Source organism: Salvia hispanica, chromosome 5 (assembly GCF_029641045.1).
Source record: "Salvia hispanica isolate PSC_SH4W2 chromosome 5, Shi_PSC_v1, whole genome shotgun sequence".
NCBI classification, from domain to species: domain Eukaryota; kingdom Viridiplantae; phylum Streptophyta; class Magnoliopsida; order Lamiales; family Lamiaceae; genus Salvia; species Salvia hispanica.
Genome location: NC_142696.1, coordinates 38,542,630 through 38,567,522, shown reverse-complemented (window position 1 = coordinate 38,567,522; position 24,893 = coordinate 38,542,630). Strand labels below are relative to the sequence as shown.

The following is a 24,893-nucleotide window of genomic DNA, read 5'->3' as shown; positions in this document are numbered from 1 at the left end:
GAAGAAGATTGCACGAGATCAGGAAAGGATTGCGTAATATTCTAGGCGTGTAATTAGAGGGATTTGATTGAGAAATATCTTACGTTGTATAGCTATCTCTTAGCCTATATATGATATACAAACTCATTGTGAATAATATAACACAAATTTATCCAATTCTGCGATGCATACTAAATACTATTGTTAGTTCACTCTATTCTTAGAAAGATACACATGCATGAGATTCAAAGTATTTGAACTATTCAAAAAAAGGTGGGATGTGCGCATGATGCACACCACTCCTAATTCCACAGATACTTACGATTTCTAGTTCTGTCGCAATCAATTAATATTGATGAAAGATCGATATAGTAGTACATTGATGAAGAAAATTAGATCAAGTTGTCGAGTGGAATAAATTGAAAGAAACAGGTCATGAGGAACTATAGTTTATGCATATTTATAAAAAAATAATGGAATGAGGCTGTCAAGTAATTATAGATGCATACTTACAAACTACATGTTGATGAACACTTTAATAATGTTCTTATTTGTCATGTCATCATCCATGTTTGGTCGACCTAGCTTGCTAATAATAATGCAATGAAATTTTAAATTCTGTATTTTACTTCAAGGTTAGTTCTTCCTTTATATAAATATAACCTCTTTCACCCTCTAAATTGGAGTAACATTTTTGTTCACAAAAGAAGAGCACGGTATAAATACAAGTTTGAATAAATCTCTTTCAGTGTTTATCAATCATGAATATCTGGTTTAATAAATTTAGGAAATTAAAATTGCCATTACAATTTACAAGTGTTGTAATTTTTTTATTTTTTATTTTGCAGTACTATCCTATTTTATTTTTTTTAAGTAGTTACCATAAATACCTACTTTTAAAAGCCCATTTAATTGCAAAAGCCCATTAATACCTTGATTTCTTATAATGGCGGAGGGCCCAATCTGAAATCCATTTTTGTGGGCAGAGCCTCTGATGATGGCGAAGAAATTATTTTATTACACTAAATTTTTAAGGTTATAATTCTGTTGACCTTACGTAAAAATTTGACTGGTCCCAACGCTATCCAAAGAAAATAAACTCATCCCATTTCCCAAATTAAACATATTGCTTTACATCTAAACCGGTCGAACCGATCTAATCCGATTCGATCCAATTTTAAAATTTGACCCAATCTTTTTATTTTAGAGGGAACTTTAAAAATGGTCCCTGGACTATGGGTTTATCTCGAAAATGGTCCCTGGACTTTAAAAATATCACCAGTAGTCCCTGGACTAAGGGTTAATATCAAAAACGGTCCTTTTGCACTGTTTCGAGACGAAAATGCTCTTTTGAGGGGTTTTGGAGGGTTTGGGCAATTTGGTCTTTTTACACTTTTAACATTTTAAATCTGATATTATTTCAGTTATGTACAAAATCTGATATTATTTCAAAATTATCATTCTTCTTCCCTTTTGTCATCCTTCACTTTGTTTCTTTATTTTAATATTAGATTTAATTTATAAAATTAAATTTTAAAATTTGATTTTTAAATATCAATAAATTTTTTTAATTAAAACTATTAATTCATGGACACTATAAATATTGATTAAAACTATTAATTTTTGTTAGTTAATATAATATTCAGCTGAATTGAAGAAGTACAGAAAAATAATTAATCATGATGGAAAAATAAGAGCTATTCTATTTAGCCTTCGTTCGGTTGTTATAATTGCTTGTGATTGAATATTATGAAGTTGACTAAAAATTTTATATAGGAGTATTTTTGTTGAAATTTTCTAGTCATTTTGATTGTTTTCAAATTAATAAACGAAAATTATATTAGTCTTACATTAGATGCATATTTATTTCAGAATAAATCGTGTTATATGATCTATTTATGATTAAAGCTATTAAATATTGATTAAAACTAAGGCGTTCTCATATCTTATTGATTAAATATTAGACACTATCAAATATTGATTATGACTATTAATTTTTGTTATTTAATAATTTTTATAATTAAAAAAAATTTGTTGATATTTAAAAATAAAATTTAAAATTTAATTTTGTAAAATTAAATCTAATATTGAAATAAAGAAACAAAGTAAGGATGACAAAAGGGAAGAAGAATGATAATTTTGAAATAATATCAGAAATAGTACGAAATAATATCAAATTTAAAATGTTAAAAGTGTAAAAAGACCAAATTGTCCAAACCCCCCAAAACCCTTCAAAAGGGCATTTTCGTCTCGAAACAGTGCAAAAGGACCGTTTTTTATATTAACCCTTAGTCCAGGGACTACTGGTGATATTTTTAAAGTCCAGGGACCATTTTCGATTTTCGAGATAAGTCCATAGTCCAGGGACCATTTCTGAAGTTAACTCTTTATTTTATCATGATACAGTAAATCATACTCATATCCAAATGCAAAAAATTAGGAATTTGTATGCTCGTGCGAGAGATGGAAGAAAGAAACCACATGAATATATACCGTGACATTTCAAAGAACCAATTAGATTAATGTATTAGCTAGTATTTACATTCGAGTCAAATTATCATACTCCAATAATTATTTGCTTAGGTTTGATGTGCAACTCTAGGTTTAGATTCTACAAATCAAGAATTTAAATGAGGCTAGCGGAAATATCCCCTGATAGAAAATTGGATGTGAGAAAAGAAATGTGAAAATAGTGCGATTTATGTATTGCAACTGTCATTCGTTGATAGTGACTAGAGAATGAGGTGAGATGGAAAAGTGAAAATAAGCTCCGACTGAATAGAGATGAGATTACAGAGTGAACATAAAATGGGAGCTCATATTTGAGAGCCAAAATCTGCAAGGACATGAAAACAATAAAATCAGATTGAGTTGAATAAAAAATTATACTCCACGTACATAAATCAATTTATTTTTGTGGTCAGCACATCATGGCTTCATAGATTTATTGTTTCTCAATTATAATTATTTCCAACTATGAAAAACAAAAATAAAGAAGCCAACTTGATACAAATTCATAATATTTTGTTGTAATTTTATTTGTATATCTTGTGTTTTGTATGAGAACTAAATAAATAAATCCCATATGGTCCAAAGAATCCTGACGAGTGAAAAGTTCTTAATAAATTTCCTTTGTATAAAAACAGCTCCTCATTAGTCGTCGTTCTCATATTTTTATACTCTACTAATTTTGATATTATCGTATCACTACTAAAATAATTATATTAATCCGTTGACTAAATACGAGAACATGCATGCGTGATAGATAAGTGACGAACTAATCCACTATATATGTTATAACGTGTAATAAAATATCTAAAAATGTGCAATTTGCACAATAATGACATTCACAAAGAGATCAATATGTACGTAGTTGGTTTCCTTGCATGAACAAAAACCTTTTTTTAGTGCCCGACCATATGTATTCAAACCTTAATCTTGCTTCCAATTCTGACCATATTTGATACATCAAATATTAATAATTCTCTTTATCGGAAAAAAAAAAATTGTAACTACTTGATAGGATTATATCAAATACTGTATTAATAATTCTTAATGGAGGTAGTTAGTAACAAATGGAGTAGTTATCAATTTATTAATGTTCAAATAGTATCTGTACAATTAAACATTCAATAACTTTGTAACTACCAAAGCCGACGGCGATTGTGGACTTTATGGCAGCCTGTAAATTTGTCTCTAATTTTATAGCAATGTGTACAACCCCCGGTCCATGTCTCCTTTAACTCAATTTACATAAATAACACATATCACCACAACACTTAATTACTTCCCTCTTTTGGAAGTATATTTATAGTGAATTTAAATGTGTAAAAATAAAGCCTTAAAACGGTACAATCAATCAATCATAACTATTTTAGTGTTCTCCATCTATGTTATGTTCTTCATATTTACAATTTTATTTAGTTCAGAAGTTAAGAATTAAAAAAATAATGTGAAAAAGATAAAATTGGTGATTTACTTGTGGCTAGAAATGGAGTTGACCATGCCACTAATGACTAGTAGATTAAAGATCATCCGAATTGCTACAATTAATGAGATGAAAATTGCATTAGGTACATAATATAATTTCATACTAGCATTAGCTAGGTATAATTAACGCCATTGATCACTTAGAAGAACATCAAATAAAAGTCCAAACCCATAACTTATAACTATAACAACTAGCTAGTTTCAACCATACACGCTAATATTAAAATTCCCCCACTTGTTCCGTCAATATAATCCCTCCCAATCAACACAAATCCAATCAACACAAATTTCTCCCAAAATCAAATACAAATATTTTCATTAATAACTACAAATATGTTTCTGTTTACCAATTGTTTCGGAAAGGAAAAAATTAGTAACACCAAAGAAAAGGTGGCAAAGCTCCATTTCTACGTGCAAGACCTCCGCATCGGCCACGTCAATGCCACCGTGTCGGAGGTGGCCACCGCCTCCGTCACAAAGGATTCCCCCTACGACTTCGGCAGTGTCCACGTCCTGGACGACCTGGTCACCGCGGGGCCGGAGATGGACTCCCGCCCCGTGGGCCGCGTGCAGGGCCTCACCACCAACGCCGACCTCTCCACCTACGGCATCGCCATGAACCTCAACTTCTACTTCACGGCCGGGAAGTTCGCCGGCAGCCAGCTCAGCCTCCTCGGCCGGAATCAGGTCATGGACGACAGACGGGAGCTGCCGGTGGTCGGTGGGACGGGCGCGTTCCGGTTCACGCGAGGCTACGCCATCCAAACCACCCACTCCATCGATTTTCCGGCCCACTACGCGGTGTTGGAGTACACCGTGTACGCCACCTATGATTCGGAGATCGGAAGAAGCGATGAAGATGTTGAGGTTTTTGAATTTTGAGTTCATTTATTTTATTAATTTGCCTTTTAATTTATATTTTACTTGTACAAGTTGTGATTATAGTGGTGTGGTTGCTTTTCACTTTCTTTGTAAGGAGTACATCATTATTGTCTTTAGCTGTGTGGATATAATAGGATTTGGGCCCATTGTGATATCAGTTTTCTATCATGTTTTACAATAATGACAATACTGTATTTCCATCTAAACTCTAAAAATAGACAAACTTATAAGAGCATCTCCAATGGTCGGCTAGCGACCGGCTAGCCGATTCGTCGCGCTGGCCGATCGGCTAGCCGAACCATTGGAGTTAGCCAGCGCAAAATCGGCCAAAATTTCGGCGTGCGCTAGCCGCCATTGTGGCGTGCCGATCGGCCAGCGCCGATTTTCGATTTTATTTTAACAAAAAAAAAAAACCCTATATAAACGTGATTTTCTCTCTCTCTAAATTTCTGTACAAAAGCAACATCTAACGATGGACAACAACAACTAGGCCCAATACAAAATTAAGAACTAAAACAGAAACATGTCATACCATCGGGTAGCGGCAAACTAACACAGATTCAAGGCATACTAACATTTTTTAATGTATTTTTTTAATAATTTAGTGAGGAGTAGAGTGGGGCGGTGGCTCGTGTGTGGAAGCCCGAATTTTTTTTTATTATGTAATTTTTTTTATTTTTAGTTAATGTACTTTTTTTTATTTAAATAAAATTAACGCATTTTTTCCGTATATATGTCGTAAATTTAATTCCGTATTGTGATTTTAATTCCGTAAATGTAGTATTTTTTGAATTATTTTTATTGCGGCTGGCCTATGGCTGGCCTAAATCTGATGTGACAGGTGGATTTTTAGTGCTGATGACGTGGCAGGGGGAGAAACTGCTGGCCGATTTCTAGCCGAAGTACCATTGGAGATGCTCTAATACTCCTATTAATTTTAATATTCCAACGCGGTTCAATATTTACAAATTTAACTAACGACCCATTTAATAAAAGTAGTCTATTTTCTTTATTGGGTGAGGTCAATGTCGTTGCTCATGGAACAAAACGCGGTTCAATAAGTAAAATTTAATCAACGTCCCATTTAATATGTTTATTTATTAAATTTATATCAACTAGCTAGTATGTATCTTTCTATCTTCTAAATAAAATGCATGCTGCCTTTTCTCTTCCTACTTCAATCAATAAAATAATTCTACGTAAAATCTAGTGTCATTCACAAAAATGGTTATATTAAATGGATTAATGTTGTGGATTTATTAATTGTGTTAATATTTCAAACTAGATAGTTAAAGTAGTTGACAACAAACTTAAAAAACTAGGAAAATCTTGAATTTTCATAAAAGTCTTATATTTTTCACAACCTTAAAAAAGTGGTTTTAAAAATAATTAGTTTTTTGAATTGTGGGAATTTCTCACACTAAAATTTCCAACATAAATTTGCCTACATGGATTGCGCACAATTTTGACCAAATTTCTGCCAACTATATTTTCCTTTTCATTCTCATTTCAATTTATTTCATTCCTCACTTTGAAACAAAAATTAAATTTTTGTCTCTCTTCTCATTCTCTCATATTGTTCTTCCACCACATCCCTGATGTCGCAGTAGTCACTGTCGCCAGCCTTCCATGTCAACGACTAGTAATATGCTAAGCGTATATATGATATGGTTGATAACTCATCTGGGGATGAAATTAATAAAAATGAACTGTGACTTTTGAGTATAATATGGAGTATATTGTTCACTAAATTAGTAACTGCGTGTGGGTAATAAGATTTCAAAATAGAGTATTCTCTTCGTGCATCAAAAAATCAACTTTTCATTTTGGATTGTCCTACCATAAGTGATTGATTTTCTTTTTTGGCTAAAAGTAACACCTTTAGTTCCATTACTTTATTTCCTTTATCTTACTTTATTCTATCTCTTTCTCTCTTACTTTTTCTTCTACTTTCTTTCCACTTAAACCAATAAATATCATTTTCTTAAATCTCGTGCACAAAAGAATTCATCACTTATAGCGGGACGCAGGAATTTTTTCGAGTAGGGGCTGAACTATATAGTGAAACTGCACGTTGTTAAAAAAAATTTATCTTATGTGTTCCACTTTTCTTATTTTAAAATGTCTCATATTAAATGTATGTACTATGAGTTAATCAAGCTGTAGAGAAGTAATGTCTGAAACTAAAAGTCTCGGGTCTCTAAATTTATGTTCACTTTTCTATTTTAAAATTTCTCGTATTAAATGTTTCATTTCATTTTACTATATTTTGTGTATGGACCATGCATTATATTAACTCATTTAACTAAGATTATATTATAAAGAGGACTCTTGTTCCAAATTCTTTTCTACCAATTTTTTTTAACATTTTTAAAAAGGCACATAATAAAGGACGGATGAAATTAATAGCAAAAATCACAATCGCAAAAACTATAAAAATGCATAAGGAACATTTTTGAAAAAAACAGATAAGCAAATACCTAATCAAAAGATATTTACATATTCATTTTCTTATTCTCAAATTTTCATAAATTTCATAAAGAATGATAGAAAAGAACATTTTTTTTGCAAGACCGAAACGATTCATATTTATAATACTATAGAAAAGATTTTTTTTTTCATATCTGAGTTAAAAATGAAAAGAAAAGAAAGAATTAAATTAACAATAAAAATTAGCGGCCAAAAAAGTTCTAATGATCAATAGAAATAAAAAAAAAATTAAAATTGCAACATAACAAGTGTAGGCACGCCTTTACATGTACGTTGACCTCAAAAAAGTTAAATTTATTATAATATTATTTATACTTCATCGTCTTCTTTAAGAAGACACCGGAAACCAATGAATTGCTGATTTCTGCAACTTAAAAATTTTTATTTCAGCCCTTTTTATCCCCTAACTTCTATCGATTTAATCTTCCATGGCACTAATTTAGCGAGGCTGAACTAAATTTCCTATCATTTTAAAAAATTTGTAAATAGAAAAAAATCATAAAAAAATATTTGGATAGGGGCTTAAGCCCCTCCCCCTCCTGCTGCGTCCGCCGAGGGGGAGAGTATTACATTAAGTTCGACACAAAAAATGTGATACACTTCAGAAAAAAAAAATCATCGCATATCACCAACTTTCAATTTAGCTTCCTTGTATTCCATTAATATTCTCTTTTGTGAGATCAGAATCCACATTACAGCTATGATTTCAGCCCATTTACAATTTTAAAAAGCCCACAATGAATTCGAAAAAAACATTATACCAATGAGTTGAGCCCATTTACGGAATCAAAAGCCCATAGTGAAACAAATTGCGTTGGCCAGATTCAGAAAAGACGGCGTATTATTACATTATAACCTCCGGTAAACCGGAGATCACGGCGGCGATGCTCGACGGAGCTCACATGTTGACGCCATTGCTATGACCCCCAATAAATTGCGACACTATCCCTGCGTCGTACAGAATTTCCTCAATCTCGCATCGCGCGGCCAGCTCTGTCAAGCAGTTGACGCCTTGCCCTATTTATCTAAAGGAGGCGTTTTGCTCAACTACAAAACCATCGCCTCTCTCCTCCGCCGAATCGCCGATGAGAAGTCGATCAAGGCGGGGAAATTGGTGCACCTCCATTTGAAGCTGACAAGATCGAAGCATCCCCACACTTTCCTCGCCAATCATTTGATACAAATGTATGCGAAATGCGGCGATCATTCTAGGGCACGGGAGGTTTTCGACAAAATGCGCGTCAGAAATTTGTATTCTTGGAATAATATGCTCTCTGGTTACGCGAAGCTGGGGATGGCGAAGGATGCGCGGGAGGTGTTTGATAAAATGCCTGAGAGAGATTTCGTCAGTTGGAACACGATGGTAATGGCGTATGTGCAGAGCGAGAGGTTAGATGAGGCTGTCAGGTGTTACTTGGAGCTGAGAAGGTCGGATTGCGGGTATAATGAGTATAGCTTTGCTGGGGTGTTGACGGTTTGTGTGAAGTTGAAGGCTTTGTGGTTGTTAAAGCAGCTGCATTGCCAAGTTTTTGTACTTGGATTCTTGTCAAATGCGGTTCTATCGAGTTCTGTGATGGATGCATATGCGAAATGTGGTGAGATGGGAGATGGGAGAAGGTTGTTCGATGAGATGAAATGGAGGGATGTTCTTGCTTGGACCATCTTGCTCTCGGGCTATGCTAAAGACGGTAATATGAAATCAGCTCATGAGATCTTTTATTCAATGCCGGAGAAGAATTCTGTTTCTTGGACAGCATTGATATCAGGGTATGCTCAGAATGGAATGGGGCGTCACGCCCTTTATCTATTCAAAGAGATGATCAAGATGAGAATTGAGCCGGATCAGTACACGTATAGCAGTTGCTTGTTTGCTTGTGCAAGCACGATTTTGTCTCGCCATGGTATGCAGCTTCACTCACATTTGATAACTGCTGGTATTAGGCCTAATGTGGTAGTTGTGAGCTCTCTAATTGACATGTATTCAAAATGTGGAAGTTTACATGATGCAAAACATGTTTTTGATGATACAAAAAACAAGAATCATGTTGTGTTATGGAACACATTCATATCTGCATTGGCACATCATGGATGTGGTCGGCAAGCTCTAAAGATTTTTACAGATATGGTTGGGTTAGGTTTGAGACCTGATAGTGTGACGTTTCTCGCCCTCCTGAATGCGTGTAGCCACTCGGGGCTCGTGCAGGAAGGGCTGGCATTGTTTGGCTCGATGAAGGCGGATTATCAGATTGTGCCCTATCAAGAGCATTATGCTTGCTTGATTGATCTACTTGGGCGATCTGGCTGTTTTGATGAGATGATGAATCAGCTCAAGAAGATGCCATTCAAACCCAAGGATTGTGTTTGGAACGCCTTGATTGGTGTTTGTAGGATTCATGGGAATGTAGAGTTAAGCAAAGTAGTGATGAGGCACCTTGTGGAGGTAGACCCTTGTTCCCCTGCAGCGTATCTTCTGCTTTCAGCTATATACGCTGCTCTTGGGAGGTGGGATTGCGCGAAGGAAGTGAGAGACCTAATGAGTTCAAGACGTATTCAAAAGGACCAGGCTGTTAGTTGGGTAGAAGTCGATAGAAAATTGCAGTTAGATACCAAACATGGAAGGGATACAACCTCGGTGTTGGAACTGTTAGCTGATGGGAACACAATATACAGTGTTGAAAGTTAAAAATTCCTACATTTTTTATTTGCTTCACCACCCGCCATTGAAATAAGGCAGGGTAGAGAACTTGAAAATCACCTTACCAAGTTTATGTCACTTGGTTATCTGATTACAGTTTTTCTCTTCATTTTCATTTCTGGTCTGCTGTTTATTTTGTAGTGATTTAGAATTTGATGGCAATTTTGTGAAATTAAGATATTACTATTTCTAAAAATGATGAGTTTCAATTCACCAAATTAGACCTGTGATTATGATCTTTAACCATCACTGTGCTTAGAACACTTGAATCTTCTGTGAGTACTTGTAACTAACGGAGCCAAGAATATATGTTGCTCCCTATTTTGCTCAGTCGAGATGCCTTAGTTTGGGAGTTATGTTTTGCGCTAAATGCTAGATCATCGCGCCTTTTGGCCCTGTGTTAGCTATAGAGATGAGATTATTGTTATGCAGAACCGATAGCTCGATGTAAGTATGAATTTCTTATTGATCTGTAGATGTGCAAAATGCAGACAGACAGATGATGGCTTTTCTTCTGTCTTCTTCCCATTTGTTCTGACTTCTGAGGATTTGTGAAGAAAACGAAATACTACTGAAGTTTCATGCATTTTGGTGCCTTCTCTGATCAAATTTGCAGCCTTCTTATGTTAAAGTTAAACTTCGTCGGTTTTGCAAATTTCATCAGCCAAAATGCCGAAGCAGATTCATGAGATAAAGGATTTTCTGCTGACAGCTAGAAGGCCGGATGCACGTTCCGTGAGGATCAAGAGGAGTAAGGAAGTGGTTAAGTTCAAGGTTAGGTTCTCTAAGTACCTATACACCCTATGTGTGTTTGATCTTGAGAAGGCTGAGAAATTGATCCCTTCCACCTGGTTTGAGTGTGCAAGACCTGTGAGTGTGCTACCCAAAAAAGATTTTTGGTTGGATTTTTTGCAAACAATTGGAATTTTGAACATGTTCTTGAAGTTTGGTGACTATTTTGCCATGTCTCTTCCTGATTAACTTTGGTCATGACACATTTATCCCAGTGATGCTATGCTGCATTTATGTTTTTTAGGTATATGAGGTTGTCTATACTAAACTTTTATGATCTTATTGGAAAAAAAAAAAAAAAAAAAGTTAAACTCAAGGTTGATTGATCACATAAATTTACATGTACCACTGAAGGTTGATTTAAGCTTGCTTTCATGGAATACCAGTGATATTTGATAACTAGTATAGTATATTATCAATCTTGGACACAAATGGCAGTTTCATACCTTGAACTAATATATGGAGTACTAATATTTTTACAACTGCCGATCATAGCTAAGATTACCTGTCATATGCATATTATAAAATGACGAATAAATCAATGTGAATAAAACTTAAAAAATGTAGAAAGAGAAAGGGAAAGAGGGTACGTGCAGGCGTGGAAAGCCATACAACTGGATAATTGGGATAAGAAAAATGGGATTATAGCAAAACCCCGCCAATCATTCCATCAAGCCGGCCCACCTTCATCAATCACCACCAACCTCACTATACACAGTCATATCTAACTTCGACAACGATATTCATCTAATCTCTCTCTCTCTCTCTCTTCATCATCAAGGATGATTAACCATTTAGCTACTACTATTTCATGATTAACCATTTAGCTACTACTATTTCGTAATCAATTTACGAACCTAACCAACAGAATTTCCGCTTAAACCTCTGCTTCCTTCCCCCGCCATGGGAGCACAAGTTTCCAAACAAATCGAACGGCGCACGGACATCAAAACGGAGAAGAAAGTCCTCGCCGACCTAAAACAGAGCTGCGGCTGCGACTATCCCGGCTGTGACTACCGCCCTTCCGATCGGAAAAACTGGATGTCCGCCCTCAATCCAGACAAGCTCCGCATCAACCAGATCGTGTGGCCAGGCACGCACGACTCCGCCACCAACCAAATCGGCATCCCCTTCATCAGCCGCCCCTTCGCCCAGTGCCAAACGCTCTCCATCTACGACCAGCTCGTCGCCGGCGCGCGCGTCCTCGACGTCCGCATCCAGGAGGACCGCCGCGTCTGCCACGGCATCCTCCTCACCTACTCCGTCGACGTCGTCATCGCCGACGTCAAAAAATTCCTCACCGAAACGCAATCGGAGATCATAATCCTGGAAATCCGCACCGAATTCGGCCACACCGATCCGCCAGATTTCCATCAGTACCTCAAGGATCAGCTCGGCGATTACCTAATCCACCACGACGATCGCGTTTTCGAGAAGACGATCGCGGAGATCCTGCCGCGCCGGGTGATCTGCGTGTGGAAGCCGCAGAAGGCGGCGGCACCGCCGGCGGGGGATCCGCTGTGGAGCAGCGGGTACTTGAAGGACAACTGGACCGACACGGACAAGCCATCGACGAAATTCGAGAGCAACATGAAGCATTTGGGGGAGCAGCCGGCGGCGGTGGGGAGGAAGTACTTCTACCGGGTTGAAAACACGGTGACGCCGCAGGCGGATAACCCGATCCTGTGCGTGAAGGCGGTTACGGGTCGGATCCAGCCGTACGCGAGGACGTTTATTGCACAGTGTTTTACGCGGGGAATTGCGGATCGGTTGCAGATATTTTCAACCGATTTTATTGGTGATGATTTTGTGGATGCATGCGTTGGCCTCACCTCCGCCAGGGTTGAGGGCAAGGCCTGACGCTTTTTTCACTTGCTCTCTTATTATTGTTGGATTGGATTCTTCAAATTGTTTGTATATGTTTGTGCAGTTGTGAGTGTAGAGATTTTAATTTTATGTTATGCTTTGAATGGGTGGTTATTGGAATAAAACCAGGTTGTTGTATTTTATTTTTAAAAAGCCTAGATAGCTGTTTGTGTTTTTATTTTGGTGTAGCATAAACATCTAATCCAAATATGTATGACTCATATTTCAACAAAGAAATTGAGTCCTTAATATTGCAAGCAAGGTTCACAATTCAAGCGTTCTTGTTGCGTTTGGTATTGAATCGTCATGATAAAAACCTAACAAAAACATGTCTATTAGGAATTTAGGAATCTACCTGAAAGAAACATGATTCAATTTATACCGACAAAAAAAAAACACTCAATTTTTTAATAACACAATAGCTAAACAAATTACAAGGTCCTCACAAATCTAAAACAAGTTAGTAATAAATAAAAAAACCAATACAAAATTGACAGGCACTAATAAATTAAGTTAGTGAGACTTTTTATTTACAAAATTGACAGGCTTAGTTGCAATATTTAAATTTCACAAATTAACATTTAAAATTCATTTCTTATCGATCGTCAAAAGTCAAAACAGAGTATGAAGTTAAAAGGTTGCAGCTCATATGCAGTGGAGATTCTCACTGTTCAAATTATAATTACAAATTCAGTTTGCAAATAATGATGTATGAACATCACAAATCACAAGCAATGCATGTGAAGAATCATTGACGGACACATTATACCTATCAAACTGTCATGTAACATCGATGTAGTTTGGTTGGACTGGAAAAAATATTTGGGCACTATATTTTAATAGAGTGAACTTGTAACATTACATAAGTACTATAAGTAAAACTAAACGAAAATCAAATGAGTTTTTCTGCCTGGTTTAGAGAGGACCAGTAATTCATACTCATACATCAAACCATGCTTATCAGATTTCAGAAATCACACCTTTATTCCGTTGTCGTGTTTCACCCGATTTCATGATCCATGAAGTACTGTATGTTCAACTGTCTTGACCATTTCTGTTTCACAGCATCACAACTAGTTGCATAATTGTGGGTTGAGGAGACTCACAATCTGAGCATTTTCGACAAATGTCACTTGTGTGAAGATCGTGGTTCACCCAGTTTTCACTCTCGTGCTTGGGTTATAGGGATGGGCTGATTCACCAATGCTCTTCCAGGACAGAACTTAGTGGTCAGAACTTCTTTGAGACGACGAAAAATTAAAGAAAACATAGCTGCATTAAACAAAAGGGAAACATTAGAAAGAGAAACTATACTATACAACATCACCCAAAGGAACAAAAGAAAAGGGCTAGATTAGTAGTTGAGCAATGGAGGCAGAAGTGCTTCACCACCCTACAAAACTCAGTCTATAAATTTCACAGCATAGACTCTTGAAGGCTGAGAAGAAGAAATTATAATGGAAAAAATTTAAGATGGTATTCTTGGATTTTATTTGAAATTGTAGTATAGACTAGCACTCAGGCATTCAAACGCTTAGTTGACGAAAACAAAAAAAATATTATCGTGCGTACTGCTTATTTGACCAACATCCATATGTTTGCAAATTGAAGAAGAAGATGAAAGGAAACAGAGTCTGAGATACCTGAAATGGAAGTTGATCTTTCGAGCAATTTTCCTCTCACCAAGAGCGCTCCCGGATGTTGCTGAAAGACCTACATAATAAATAGAAACGGAATTATACAGATTCACACTAAACAAAGAATAATATTAGTAACAGAATGCTATTGGAAAATAAAATTACTGTAATGCGAAACACCAGGCTATCCACTTCGCCATGGTTATTGTTTGAAGAATTGGATAGGTTACATGTCTCAGGTTTGAGAATTGCATTAATTTGATTCCTTGAAATTGTAATCTGCACATATAAACTATAGATTTGTTATCTGGAATTCGTGATAGAGTATAACTCACTATAGGGAAGAAGGGCATACATCAACATTAAAAGCAGCAGCATCTAGTTTACTGGATGCACCATTACTGGAGAGATATGATTCCACAGACTGTAACACGTGAAAGGCACCATGTTGACGTTGAAGGCCCTACCAGAAAGAAACATTGCAGCATGAAATGCCATGTCCACCAATGTTATGTAAATATACAAAGGTGCAGAAACAACAGAGACAAAAACCAGACATATTAACAGAAGCAGTCACATATAAAAAGACACTGGATTAGGTGTAGTTTGCACCAATAATTGATCAATAGATTGAATGAATACCATCAAAAAACCAATTAAAAAAGTGATGTAGCATAATTTAAAATCCCAACCTCCAGCATGAAAGATAGATTATTCTCTTCGACTTTCTGAGAAGATGATATCTTTCTTGAAACTGGCAAAAAGGACCATGCGAGACCCCACCTTGATGTCCTGCCCTGGACAAATTCTGTTGTCTTCACCACGGTAGCTCCAACTTTCCAGAGCTCAGATACCAGAATATTGAGGTTCAGTTTTCTTCCTACCATAGAAGAGTACCATCTACACAGCAGAAATGTAAATGTTAAGGAAACTCCCTAAAGCATTTGATGGGAAATGACATACTATACAGAAGCGTTATCATTATACCTAAATCTGTCCTTCAATGTAACACTATCTTCAATGATGCGTTTAATAAAAGCATGTTCACCGCCAGAACAGACCATTTCCGCTGGAGTGCCTCCACAAGAAGTCTTTGGATTCAAACCTGCTTCCTCCATCGTCTCAAAGAATGGGGGATTGCACATGCAAAAGTCAAAATGCTCACCATCCTTTACACTGCCTAGAAGTACAGGTGGCCCATCATAATACTTCTTTGCATTCAACTCAGTTTCAAGAACCGAAGATGCCAGAAACCCAACATTTTCAGCCCCTGGATTGCTCAACAGAACACCACCTTCACTGCTTAAAATCGGATTACTTTCTGATTTTCCCACACCATTCCCTGTACCAGCCCTTCTGATCTCAATCAAGTTGGATAAATGAGGATTGCTCTCAACATTTTTATTTGCCCACTCTATAGCTATATCAGTAATATCTGATAAAAACACAAGAATTAACATGTGAAAGGAGGCACTAAATAGAACAACGAGGAACGGAAACTAAAAAAGAAAAGATAGAGCACCTGAACCAACAAACTTCCAACCAAGAACAGATGCACCAAGAAGTGGATAAATACAATTTGCCCCGGTACCAATATCAAAACCTGTTGTGATATCGCCTTCAGCTCTGGTGGCAGGAAGGATATCCAAGGCGAGAAGGTCTTCTATCCAGTGGATGTAATTCAATCTGTTGGGCACGGTAGGACAGAGCTGCCCATCAGGAATCCACCTACATAATTGTTTTAAACTTATCAAAAATGCCTAATAAAACTCAACAATATAATCCATATGTATAGAAAATCTGCATTTTCAGAACCTCAGAAAAGTGAAAAATGTGTTGAGGAAATTATGGTAAAGCACATAAACTTGACTATATCATTCGCGGTTGAAACAGTTTTGTAATTGCACTCATAATTACAATTAGAACATGAAGAGACCTGAATTCATTATCAAGCTCTAACAACGTATCACATTTGGCATCAGAGTAAAACGCCAAAACTACAATGAGCAATACTTAGCTAACCATTTAGCTGGAAAACATTGAAATTCCCGAGCTGAATTTTGATGAATTAGCAATTTTACTTAGCCCTACTTATCTCAAAATCAACTAAAAAATAAAGAGTACTCCTCGTAATTGAATAGACAAACAAAGCAATCTCAAGCACTGAAATCTCAATTCCAACTACAGAGGGGATATATATGCGTGAATACACTGAGTTTACCAATTAACGCCGTGATCGTGAAGCAGCAACACCCGAGTCAACTCGCGGGTAGCATTGAAATCCGTCCAATCAATTCTAGGGCAGCCGTCGCGTGAGTAGAAGACATATGGCTCAAAACTCGGGTATAAAGACGCCAGCTGCGCGAAATCCGGCGGATTATCGGCGTACCTATTTCGGTGGTGGATCCCCCGCCGCTCGCCGCCGCTCTTCCTCTTCCTCTTTCCCGCCATCCTCCACCGCAACCCTAACTACCATATGATTTCAAATTCATTTCATTTTTAACTGTACTTGACTCTTGAGTAACCTTTTTTTCCGCTTTACGTTTGTATATAGAAAATATAATCATTTTCTCTTTCATTCTTTTTTTTTTCTATTTTATAAAGGAAAGTTGATGAGAAAAAAATGAATGGCATATGGTTTTTTTTTATATTAGTTTTATAATAAAATGTGAGTGAAAAAAAAATTAGTGGAATGTGAGGTCTACTATCATTTAATAAATATTTCAATTGAACTCCTAAAGTAGGATACTAAGAAATGGTAAAACGGGACTCCTAAAGTGGGACGGAGGGGATAATAAATGTAATGCTTATTTTTATCATTTTTGTTTCTTTCCTAGCCATTTTATTTGTTGATAAAAAAAATTCTAATAAAGTGGGATTATTCACTATTGACACTACTTCAATAACTTTTCCCTACAATACGTGATGTTTTCTAGTATTTGAAAGGCATTGCGATACAAATCAGATATTGGATTTGAAAGGCGTTTTTGATAAGTGCATACGTACTTACTATAGGGGTGGTGTTGTCCCGTGGAAGTCTCTGTCAAACAAAGCACGGGAAGAAGTTAAGTGGATTAGAAGATACTCCAAGTTATAAGAAGTTAGTGCCAATAGCAGTGATACAATGTGAGAGTCAAACGGCTATAAGGAGAGTACACAGTGTCTTATATAATGGTAAGTCTCAATATATTCGTCAACGAAACAGTACCGTGAGACAATTGATCATGAGTAATGTTATCGCGAGGCAGAGAAGCGCCCGACCAAGCATTTTACATAGATCGTGAGGCAACGAAATCGCCCGAGTCGGGCATTTCTCATTTATGAGATTGCCTGATCGGCCGTTTCGTCCTAATGCCTTATTTTGATAATTTTTCGCTCTGGGTATAAATAGGAAGCCTAGGCTTGACGCCCATTATTCACGAACACACACCCCAAAACCATTTACCACACTTTGGAGGGAGGATTGACATACCAAAGAGCCAAATTCATCATTAACATCACTTAGAATTTTTTATTTTTTTTTTAATAATCAAACTTTTTTTAAAAAATTAACTCCTCTATAAAGGAGGAAATTATAAATAAACTCCTAAGAAATTAGGAAATTACAACTGACATCAAGAGAGCTCGAATTCGGCACCTCATACATTGATGTATAAGCTCCATGCTGCTAGGACAAAGGCTCTGGACAACATCACTTAGAACTTGTACGAGCATTATATGCTCGATTCTTTAATTCGAGAGCATTAGCGGGAACCAATTGCTCGAGATTTTTTCATATATTTAACACAAGGAAGTATTGATGTGTGGGAGCAAGAAAGATAAGAATGGAAAAAAAAAAGATGAAACTGTTCTACTAATTGTCCGAGGAATCCAAAAAAACAAAGTTGGAAGTTATATAGTTATATTTCATTATGTGTTTTGATCATTTGGAAGATAGAGATAAAAGAAATCGAAGTTTGGATTTGAGATAATGATCGAATGTAGAGACAAAGAAGATGGAAAAGATAATTGGTCCACATTAAAAGAATGCAATAATAATAATTTGATTATATCATAATTTATTATTGAAAATTATTTTTGATTAATAAAATATTATATGATTAGTGTAACATCGTGTTAGGAGGGATAACATGGGGAAGAGCCGTGTTGCGAGTTTGTCGACCCACACCCCCCGGAAAGTACAAAGGAAGGAGATGAAGGGTTTGTCCCTCTACCAACCCTCCCCCAATCCATCTATCAAATGAAAAATTGACAGTTTTAGCTTGCAAGGGCAGCGTAGTTGGCAACGGAAGGATAAATATTGCTACAATGAGTCTAGGTTCAAATCTCACTGTTGTCGTGTAGTTGTTTCCATATCTCAGGCACAAGTGTGAAGCCTTGGGAGATAGGCTCTGGCAGCCAGTGGATTAAGGCCACCCCCTTAACGGGCTATTGCGTACCCTGATTGAATCCCCTCACGTGATGTCGGGCGGGAGTGTGGGGCCGCCAAGACGACGAAATCACATTTTACTGCAAAAATTGATAGTTTTATTTATTATTTTTTAGAAAAGCACAAAATAATTATTTGAATTCAAAATTTACACACTCACTAAAAATATACTCGTTATACATCAAATTTCTACCGGTGACTTTTTTTTATTATCCTTAAATACATTCTAAATTTATCTATAATCACATTCCTCTAAATTTTCTCTTATTGTTTCTTGAAAAAGAATTTAAACTCTAAAAATAAAGGTCTTCATATTATAGTTCACAATCTAATACTATAATTTGAGTTTTTAACTCAACTACTAATATTAGTTATTATATTACGATAACTAAATCAATCGTTAGTTAGAAAATTATACTAATTGAAATCACTAATGTATTAATATTAACACTTTGAGCACAAATCTATAATAAGTGGTTGAAGTTTAAAACCAATGATAATTCAATCTTCTATAGACTAATTTAAAATATCAAGATATGCCGATACGAGGAGTGATCAATTGCTAACTAATTAACAATCCCAAATTAAGATTAAATCTTAGCCATTTGACTAGAAAATTTAGCGGTTGAAATAATGTCATATAAATTATATTTTTAATTAAGAAAATGAATAAATAAAATTAGAGGGTATTAATGTCAATTCTCTCTCATTAAAATCATCTTAAAATTTTAAATTTACGTAACTCTCTCGATTTAAATTATTTTTTCGCAAAAAATATATCAAATTTAAGAATTCCAACGAGATCTCAATTGCATATGTTCCAACGACGTTCGAATGATGAAATTTGATATTTTTTATTTTAGTTTTCGTAAATGTTGATAACCAGATTTTTATCAACAAAATACATCAAAAATCTCAATAAAACCATGTAAAAATCTCAATAAATATGTGTTGATATTTTCTTGTACTAGTGTTGATATTCTTATGTCATATTGTTGATATTTTTAATACACTATGTTGATATAAAAAAACATTCACGAAAATTATCATATGATAACATAATGACGATATTACCATTTTGTTGATATTTTGTCTACTATTTATTGAGATTCGTAAGATTTAATCTCATCCACTCATTTTAAAATTTAAGAGTAGAGATTTGGTCTTGATTTTGAATTAAGGTGCTATAAGTATTAGAATATGACTCATGCCAACATAATGTAGTCCCCATTAAAACAATAGCAATAATAATAATATGACTATCTCATAATATATTATTGAATTTTGATTAATAAAATATTATATAATTTCGAGGGATGAAATTGGGGAGAGACATGTTGTAAGCCTGTCGACCCACCCCCCAAAAGGTCACAAAAGAATGAGAGTCTCATTATGAGACTAGGAGATGGAGGGGGTTGTCCCTATGCCAACCCTTCCTCAGTCCATTAGATGAAAATTTTGACATTTTCATTTATCATTTTAAACAAACACAAATTTACTATTTGATTTCAAAATATACACACCACTCAAAATATACCGATACAACGGATTATTACTTTTTTTTTCATTTATTAACCTTAAATGCATTCTAAATTTCTCTTTTATTATTTCTCGAAAAGTAGTTTGAGCTCTAAAATATTGAAAAAAAGGTGTTTCAACTCTAAATTTGTCCAAAGTGTTTCAATTATGTATTTTATGACTATTAATAAAAAGTTAGTTTCTATTTTTAATAATTTTTTATTTAATTAAATTATACTAATAAATAGTAAATTATACTACTACTTAAAGAAATATAAAAAAATGAAAAAATGGACTTCATTTTTCAAGTAAAGAATGATGTGAGTTAAATATTTTAAATTAAAACTATGAAAAAGTTGTGTGAGATCCATTTGTGATGGCCAATATTGCACAATTTTGAAAGATTTTTTTAATAGTGCTAAACAACAATAATGTGACCACCCACAGAGATTAAGAGCATCCATTCGCCCAATGTATCGAGCGTGCTATCATCCGCTAATGTAGCAAGGCGGACAATGCCCGATGCATCTGTTAGAGTTTGTTTACTAGAAATTACCTTTCGAGTGATTGAATACTGTTAAAACTTTTATTTTATTTTTCAAAGGAATAAACAGATTATTTTTGTCATAATATTGTTATGTTTTACATTTAATGGATATTCATTACATGTTTAAATGTATAAGTAACTTAAAAAAGTCTAAGTCTTTGTTTTAGTAGACCGGTTATGGGCGTTGTTCACTTTAAGGTAACACAGTCAATTCTGAACAAAGAAAAAGAAGAATTTCACAACCTAAATAGGCTTAGACTACCTATCGTGAAAGGTTGCAATGTCAAGTCCGATTATTTCTAAGCCTTACTGAAATAAGATGATGTTGGTGTGGTATAGCACTGAATTGGATCTAACATCGAGACATGTCTTTATGCTATCTACTGAAAGACGAGGTCTCGTAAATTATTGTTTCATAATCAATGTACGTTAGCATTGAGCATACAACATTGATTATGCACTACTTTGACTTACCAAATGGTGCGGGTTTTTGCAACCCAATAAGCCTGGTATATTGGGTAGCGGTGATCAATATCTAGCGGTGCTAGGATTGCTATTATGTTGAATCGTGCGCGAGGTGAGTCTCGTTTGATAACATCCTCAAGAAGAGCTTGATATAAGGTTTTATTATTCAGAACCTAGCTAGTTGGAGTTTGATTACTCTATGAATAATGAAGCTCGCCTTTTTCTGTCTTTGCTAAGTACTGTGTGCACAGAAAGGAATAACAAGTCTCCTAGGTCCAGCGAATCCACTAGATCACAAGGTCTAAGAACTCACGGATCGTTGGAAGATCTCGGTCGTCGGACACACAGGATATTGCTTCAAAAACCCTCAACCACTTATACTAAAAATTAGCACAGGGAAGTAGGGATCGATCCCACAGAGATGAATGCGTAATTAAACATGCTCAAGGATTTGGGACTATTTTTGGGTTGGCTGCTGCCACACAATTTTGGGTTGAGGAAATTAAACTAACTTGAGTGAAATCTGCTACGCTAACAGCTAGATCTAGGCAGAACAGAAATCATGCATGTAAACTGGAAAACGAGACATTCACTAGATCTAAGAAACTATTTCTAAATTACCTAGACCTGGGAAATAAACTGACGGTGGGGAACATTTGCTAAAAAGGTAAGTACGAACGAAAAGCTGGAAAACAACTAACTAAAGTACTAACTAACAGCGACATCATCTTCTCCAATCGATTTGCATAAAAATTCAGTAAAAACAGAGATAGAACGTGAATTGGAAATGAAGCAGACTGGATTTAAAGCAATTTAACGAAGAACAATTAAAATCTAAGCAGATCTACGGCTAGACGGGGCAAATTGAAAAGAGAGCAAAAGAGTTCGAAATCCATGCACAACTTGATTCCCCTGTTCAGATCCAACCTCGGATGCTAAATCCACTCCGGATCCAAGCATCCGGCACAAACTCCGACCAAAAGTATACCATAGCTTCAGATTCAACAAACAACCACCGATCAACAACAACAATTCAGATCCACAACCTCTTCCCCAGATCAAGCACAGAATTATCCAAAACAGAGATTAACATTCAGCTGCCGAAATAAAACTTCAAACGAAAACCCAGAATCATAAATCAACACAAGATAACACCAACATGACAAAAACTAAATGCATAGAATACCGATAAGTAGCAACAACCAAATCGACTTCCAAAACAATGAAGTTCGACGGAATAAAAGTGCGTAAAACTGAATGAAAAGTAGATTGTTTCTTCGCCCTCCGAGAGGACGGTGTTACACTTACTTTCGCCGAAGATGAACCCCTTGGAAACCCTAAGCTATCCCAGAATTCCCATTTTCCAAGTGTGTGTGAGAGTGTGTGAGCTAAGAGCAAAAATCATCTATGGCGTGTGATGCATGCTCCTTTATTTATAGACGTTGAAGTGGGTCCAGCGAGGTATGAATAGTCTTTGTTGCCCTCGGCTATTGACTTCCTTCTTCTAGCCATTCTTTTCCCTTCAGTTCTGCTCACTTTCCTTCATTTTCCTCTGCTAGTCCATTGTCTCCAGCTTTCCCTGGATCTAGCGTCTCCTTCACACACCTGGCTTAAAAACTGCGTTAGACCCAGCAAAATAAAGTGTTTTCTCACCACATAACCGATGCATGAAATTAGCCTTATCAAACTACTCACACTTAAACCATACTTGTCCTCAAGTATAAAGACAAGAAAAAGAATAAGGTGAATTTCAAAGCACGGTTATCCCCTGACCGATTCCCTAGACTCTAAACAGACTCCTAGACCTAGACACAACTAATGCACAGATAACAAACACTTAAAAATAAAAACACATAGACACATATGCATGAACTAGCTTCAACTTTTAGGCAACCGTCCCCAAAAGATTAAGGTCAATTCAACAGGCTGCACTTCTCCAAATTGGCCCCTTCCCTTCTTCTACCTAATCAATCTGTCAGTTCGTCAAGATAGCCTTTTACTTCCCCAATTGTTGGATTCACTCGACCTCTCATTCCTCACCAGGGATGTTAGGATCGATTCTCTCATAAGTTATTGCCATACCACTGAAGCGTCGGGTTATGAGAGTTTTCTCCTCTTATACTTCTTTCTCCCCTTTTTTACTGGGTCAGGTTACTATTGTTTCCTGCCCTTAGACATATTCCCTCTGGACTTCGTCCAGCTTATACCTCCTTTTTATTTTTTCCTTTTTTCAGCATTTTTTCCTTTTTGTTTTTTTTTTTCTGGACTTTGCCCAACTTATTCTTCCATTTCCCTCTTCTCTCCTCTGGACTTCGTCCAGCTTATAACTCCTTTACCTGGACTTCGTCCAGCTTATGCCTTCATAACCCAATTCCCCTATTTTTCTCCTTCATGACTCTTCTCCCTAAGCATTCAGTGGCGGCCCCTTTACATGTGTTAGCTCAAAGTTATTTAAGGCTTATAATTCACTCTTATAGTGGGGCTTCACAACTAAGTAAGCTAAGGCATCCTCTATCGTTCTCACTTCGTCCAGATTGACTTGGCTTATTAAAGGAAAAAGCTTCTAAGTTGAAATACATCATATCTTCAATTACTTTCACTAAGGAGATCATGCCATATCATATTCACCAGTTCATGCGACGCAAACAAAACCTAGACTTAACGACTCATAACATGCTGACAACTACACGCATTGACTCCCCTCCCCCTCCCACTTCACTCAAGCTTGTCCCCAAGCCATCGTCGTGAAGAGGGGAAAGGGTAGTCAGTTCAACACACAATAAACAATGTATACAAATAAAAACTTCTCACACTTAGACAGAGTCGGGTAACCTTCACTTTCTTTTTCGCCGGCATCTCCGGCTCCTTCTCCTCTTCCTCTGGTTCATCAGACTCTGGATTTTTCAACATCATGGACTTTGATCTGGATAGAATTGACACTGGCTTAGACGCGGACGGGGTAACCATTTGCTTGAGCGGGTGCGGTGGTCGCTGGACGGAGGGACTGCTCTGGCTTGGTTGCTTGACCTCGCTGCTGGACCCAGGAGTTGCCTTCGACTGGGTCAAGGGAAGTGTCTTCTCCAACCATTTCAACATCTTCATCACAAGGTCCACAGCCTCCGTCATCCGCTCGTTCTGTTTGGCGGACTTCACCGCCAAGTCCGCAATATTGGCCCGCAGGGTCTTCACCTCTTCACGGCTCCCGTTCAATTCTTTCCTTATCCCACCAAGTTCTTTCACTATTTCTTTCCTCATCACCTGCATTTCTCTCCTCACATTCTGGACATCCTTTCTCAGCTCCTCGACCTCTTCACTCGGCATAGCCTCCGCAGCCTCCTCAGCCTCCGCCTTCACCTTGTCTCCTACCGTGTAGAAAAAGGTTTGTTTGCCGTGAGCTTGGAGTAACCCCTTGTTGAAAAAGTACTGAACGCTGAAAACTTCCGGGGGTTCGCACATTACGACCAAAGGAATGGTTTTGGCTATCTTCATTTCAATGTTCCGCTGGAGGTAGGCGCCTAGGAGATGGCAATTATACATACGTCGAGCAAGGTTGCTGGTCATTTGATGACATGCTTGAGCCATCCAATAGCCTAGATGCACTTT

At 36.5% G+C, this 24,893-nt stretch overlaps 3 protein-coding genes and 2 pseudogenes across 3 annotated transcripts; 4 read left to right on the top strand and 1 right to left on the bottom strand.

Annotated features, from left to right (window-relative positions):
• Positions 1 to 4,167: 4,167 nt before the first annotated feature.
• On the top strand, positions 4,168 to 5,008 carry LOC125187586 (dirigent protein 11 pseudogene; annotated as a pseudogene).
• A 3,135-nt stretch (positions 5,009 to 8,143) lies between these two features.
• Positions 8,144 to 10,145, top strand: LOC125188294 (Pentatricopeptide repeat (PPR-like) superfamily protein). The gene has a single exon (XM_048085070.2). It carries the CDS (start codon positions 8,261 to 8,263, stop codon positions 10,022 to 10,024), a length of 1,764 nt encoding a protein of 587 aa, XP_047941027.1. The 5' UTR covers positions 8,144 to 8,260; the 3' UTR covers positions 10,025 to 10,145.
• Positions 10,146 to 10,396: 251 nt separating this feature from the next.
• Positions 10,397 to 10,992, top strand: LOC125188297 (large ribosomal subunit protein eL38z/eL38y pseudogene; annotated as a pseudogene).
• Positions 10,993 to 11,553: 561 nt separating this feature from the next.
• Positions 11,554 to 12,837, top strand: LOC125188295 (PLC-like phosphodiesterases superfamily protein). Its single transcript, XM_048085071.2, has one exon. It carries the CDS (start codon positions 11,732 to 11,734, stop codon positions 12,686 to 12,688), a length of 957 nt encoding a protein of 318 aa, XP_047941028.1. The 5' UTR covers positions 11,554 to 11,731; the 3' UTR covers positions 12,689 to 12,837.
• Positions 12,838 to 13,504: 667 nt separating this feature from the next.
• FIO1 (methyltransferase) lies at positions 13,505 to 16,845 on the bottom strand. The gene is made up of 8 exons (XM_048083083.2): positions 16,553 to 16,845; positions 15,854 to 16,059; positions 15,319 to 15,766; positions 15,024 to 15,231; positions 14,687 to 14,794; positions 14,497 to 14,610; positions 14,338 to 14,407; positions 13,505 to 13,966 (listed from the first exon to the last, which is right to left on the bottom strand). The coding sequence occupies exons 1-8, from the start codon at positions 16,780 to 16,782 to the stop codon at positions 13,857 to 13,859; spliced, it is 1,494 nt and encodes a 497-aa protein (XP_047939040.1). The 5' UTR covers positions 16,783 to 16,845; the 3' UTR covers positions 13,505 to 13,856.
• Positions 16,846 to 24,893: the final 8,048 nt, after the last annotated feature.

Bases quoted from the DNA above. Each gene is read 5' to 3' on its own strand.
- LOC125188294 (XM_048085070.2), top strand. From the start codon at position 8,261: ATGACCCCCAATAAATTGCGACACTATCCCTGCGTCGTACAGAATTTC.
- LOC125188295 (XM_048085071.2), top strand. From the start codon at position 11,732: ATGGGAGCACAAGTTTCCAAACAAATCGAACGGCGCACGGACATCAAA.
- FIO1 (XM_048083083.2), bottom strand. From the start codon at position 16,782: ATGGCGGGAAAGAGGAAGAGGAAGAGCGGCGGCGAGCGGCGGGGGATC. The intron at 16,060-16,552 runs GTAAACTCAGTG...ACAATTATGTAG, and splicing joins CACGATCACGGCGTTAATTG to GTGGATTCCTGATGGGCAGC. The intron at 14,408-14,496 runs GTAATTTTATTT...TTTATTATGTAG, and splicing joins GCCTGGTGTTTCGCATTACA to GTCTTTCAGCAACATCCGGG.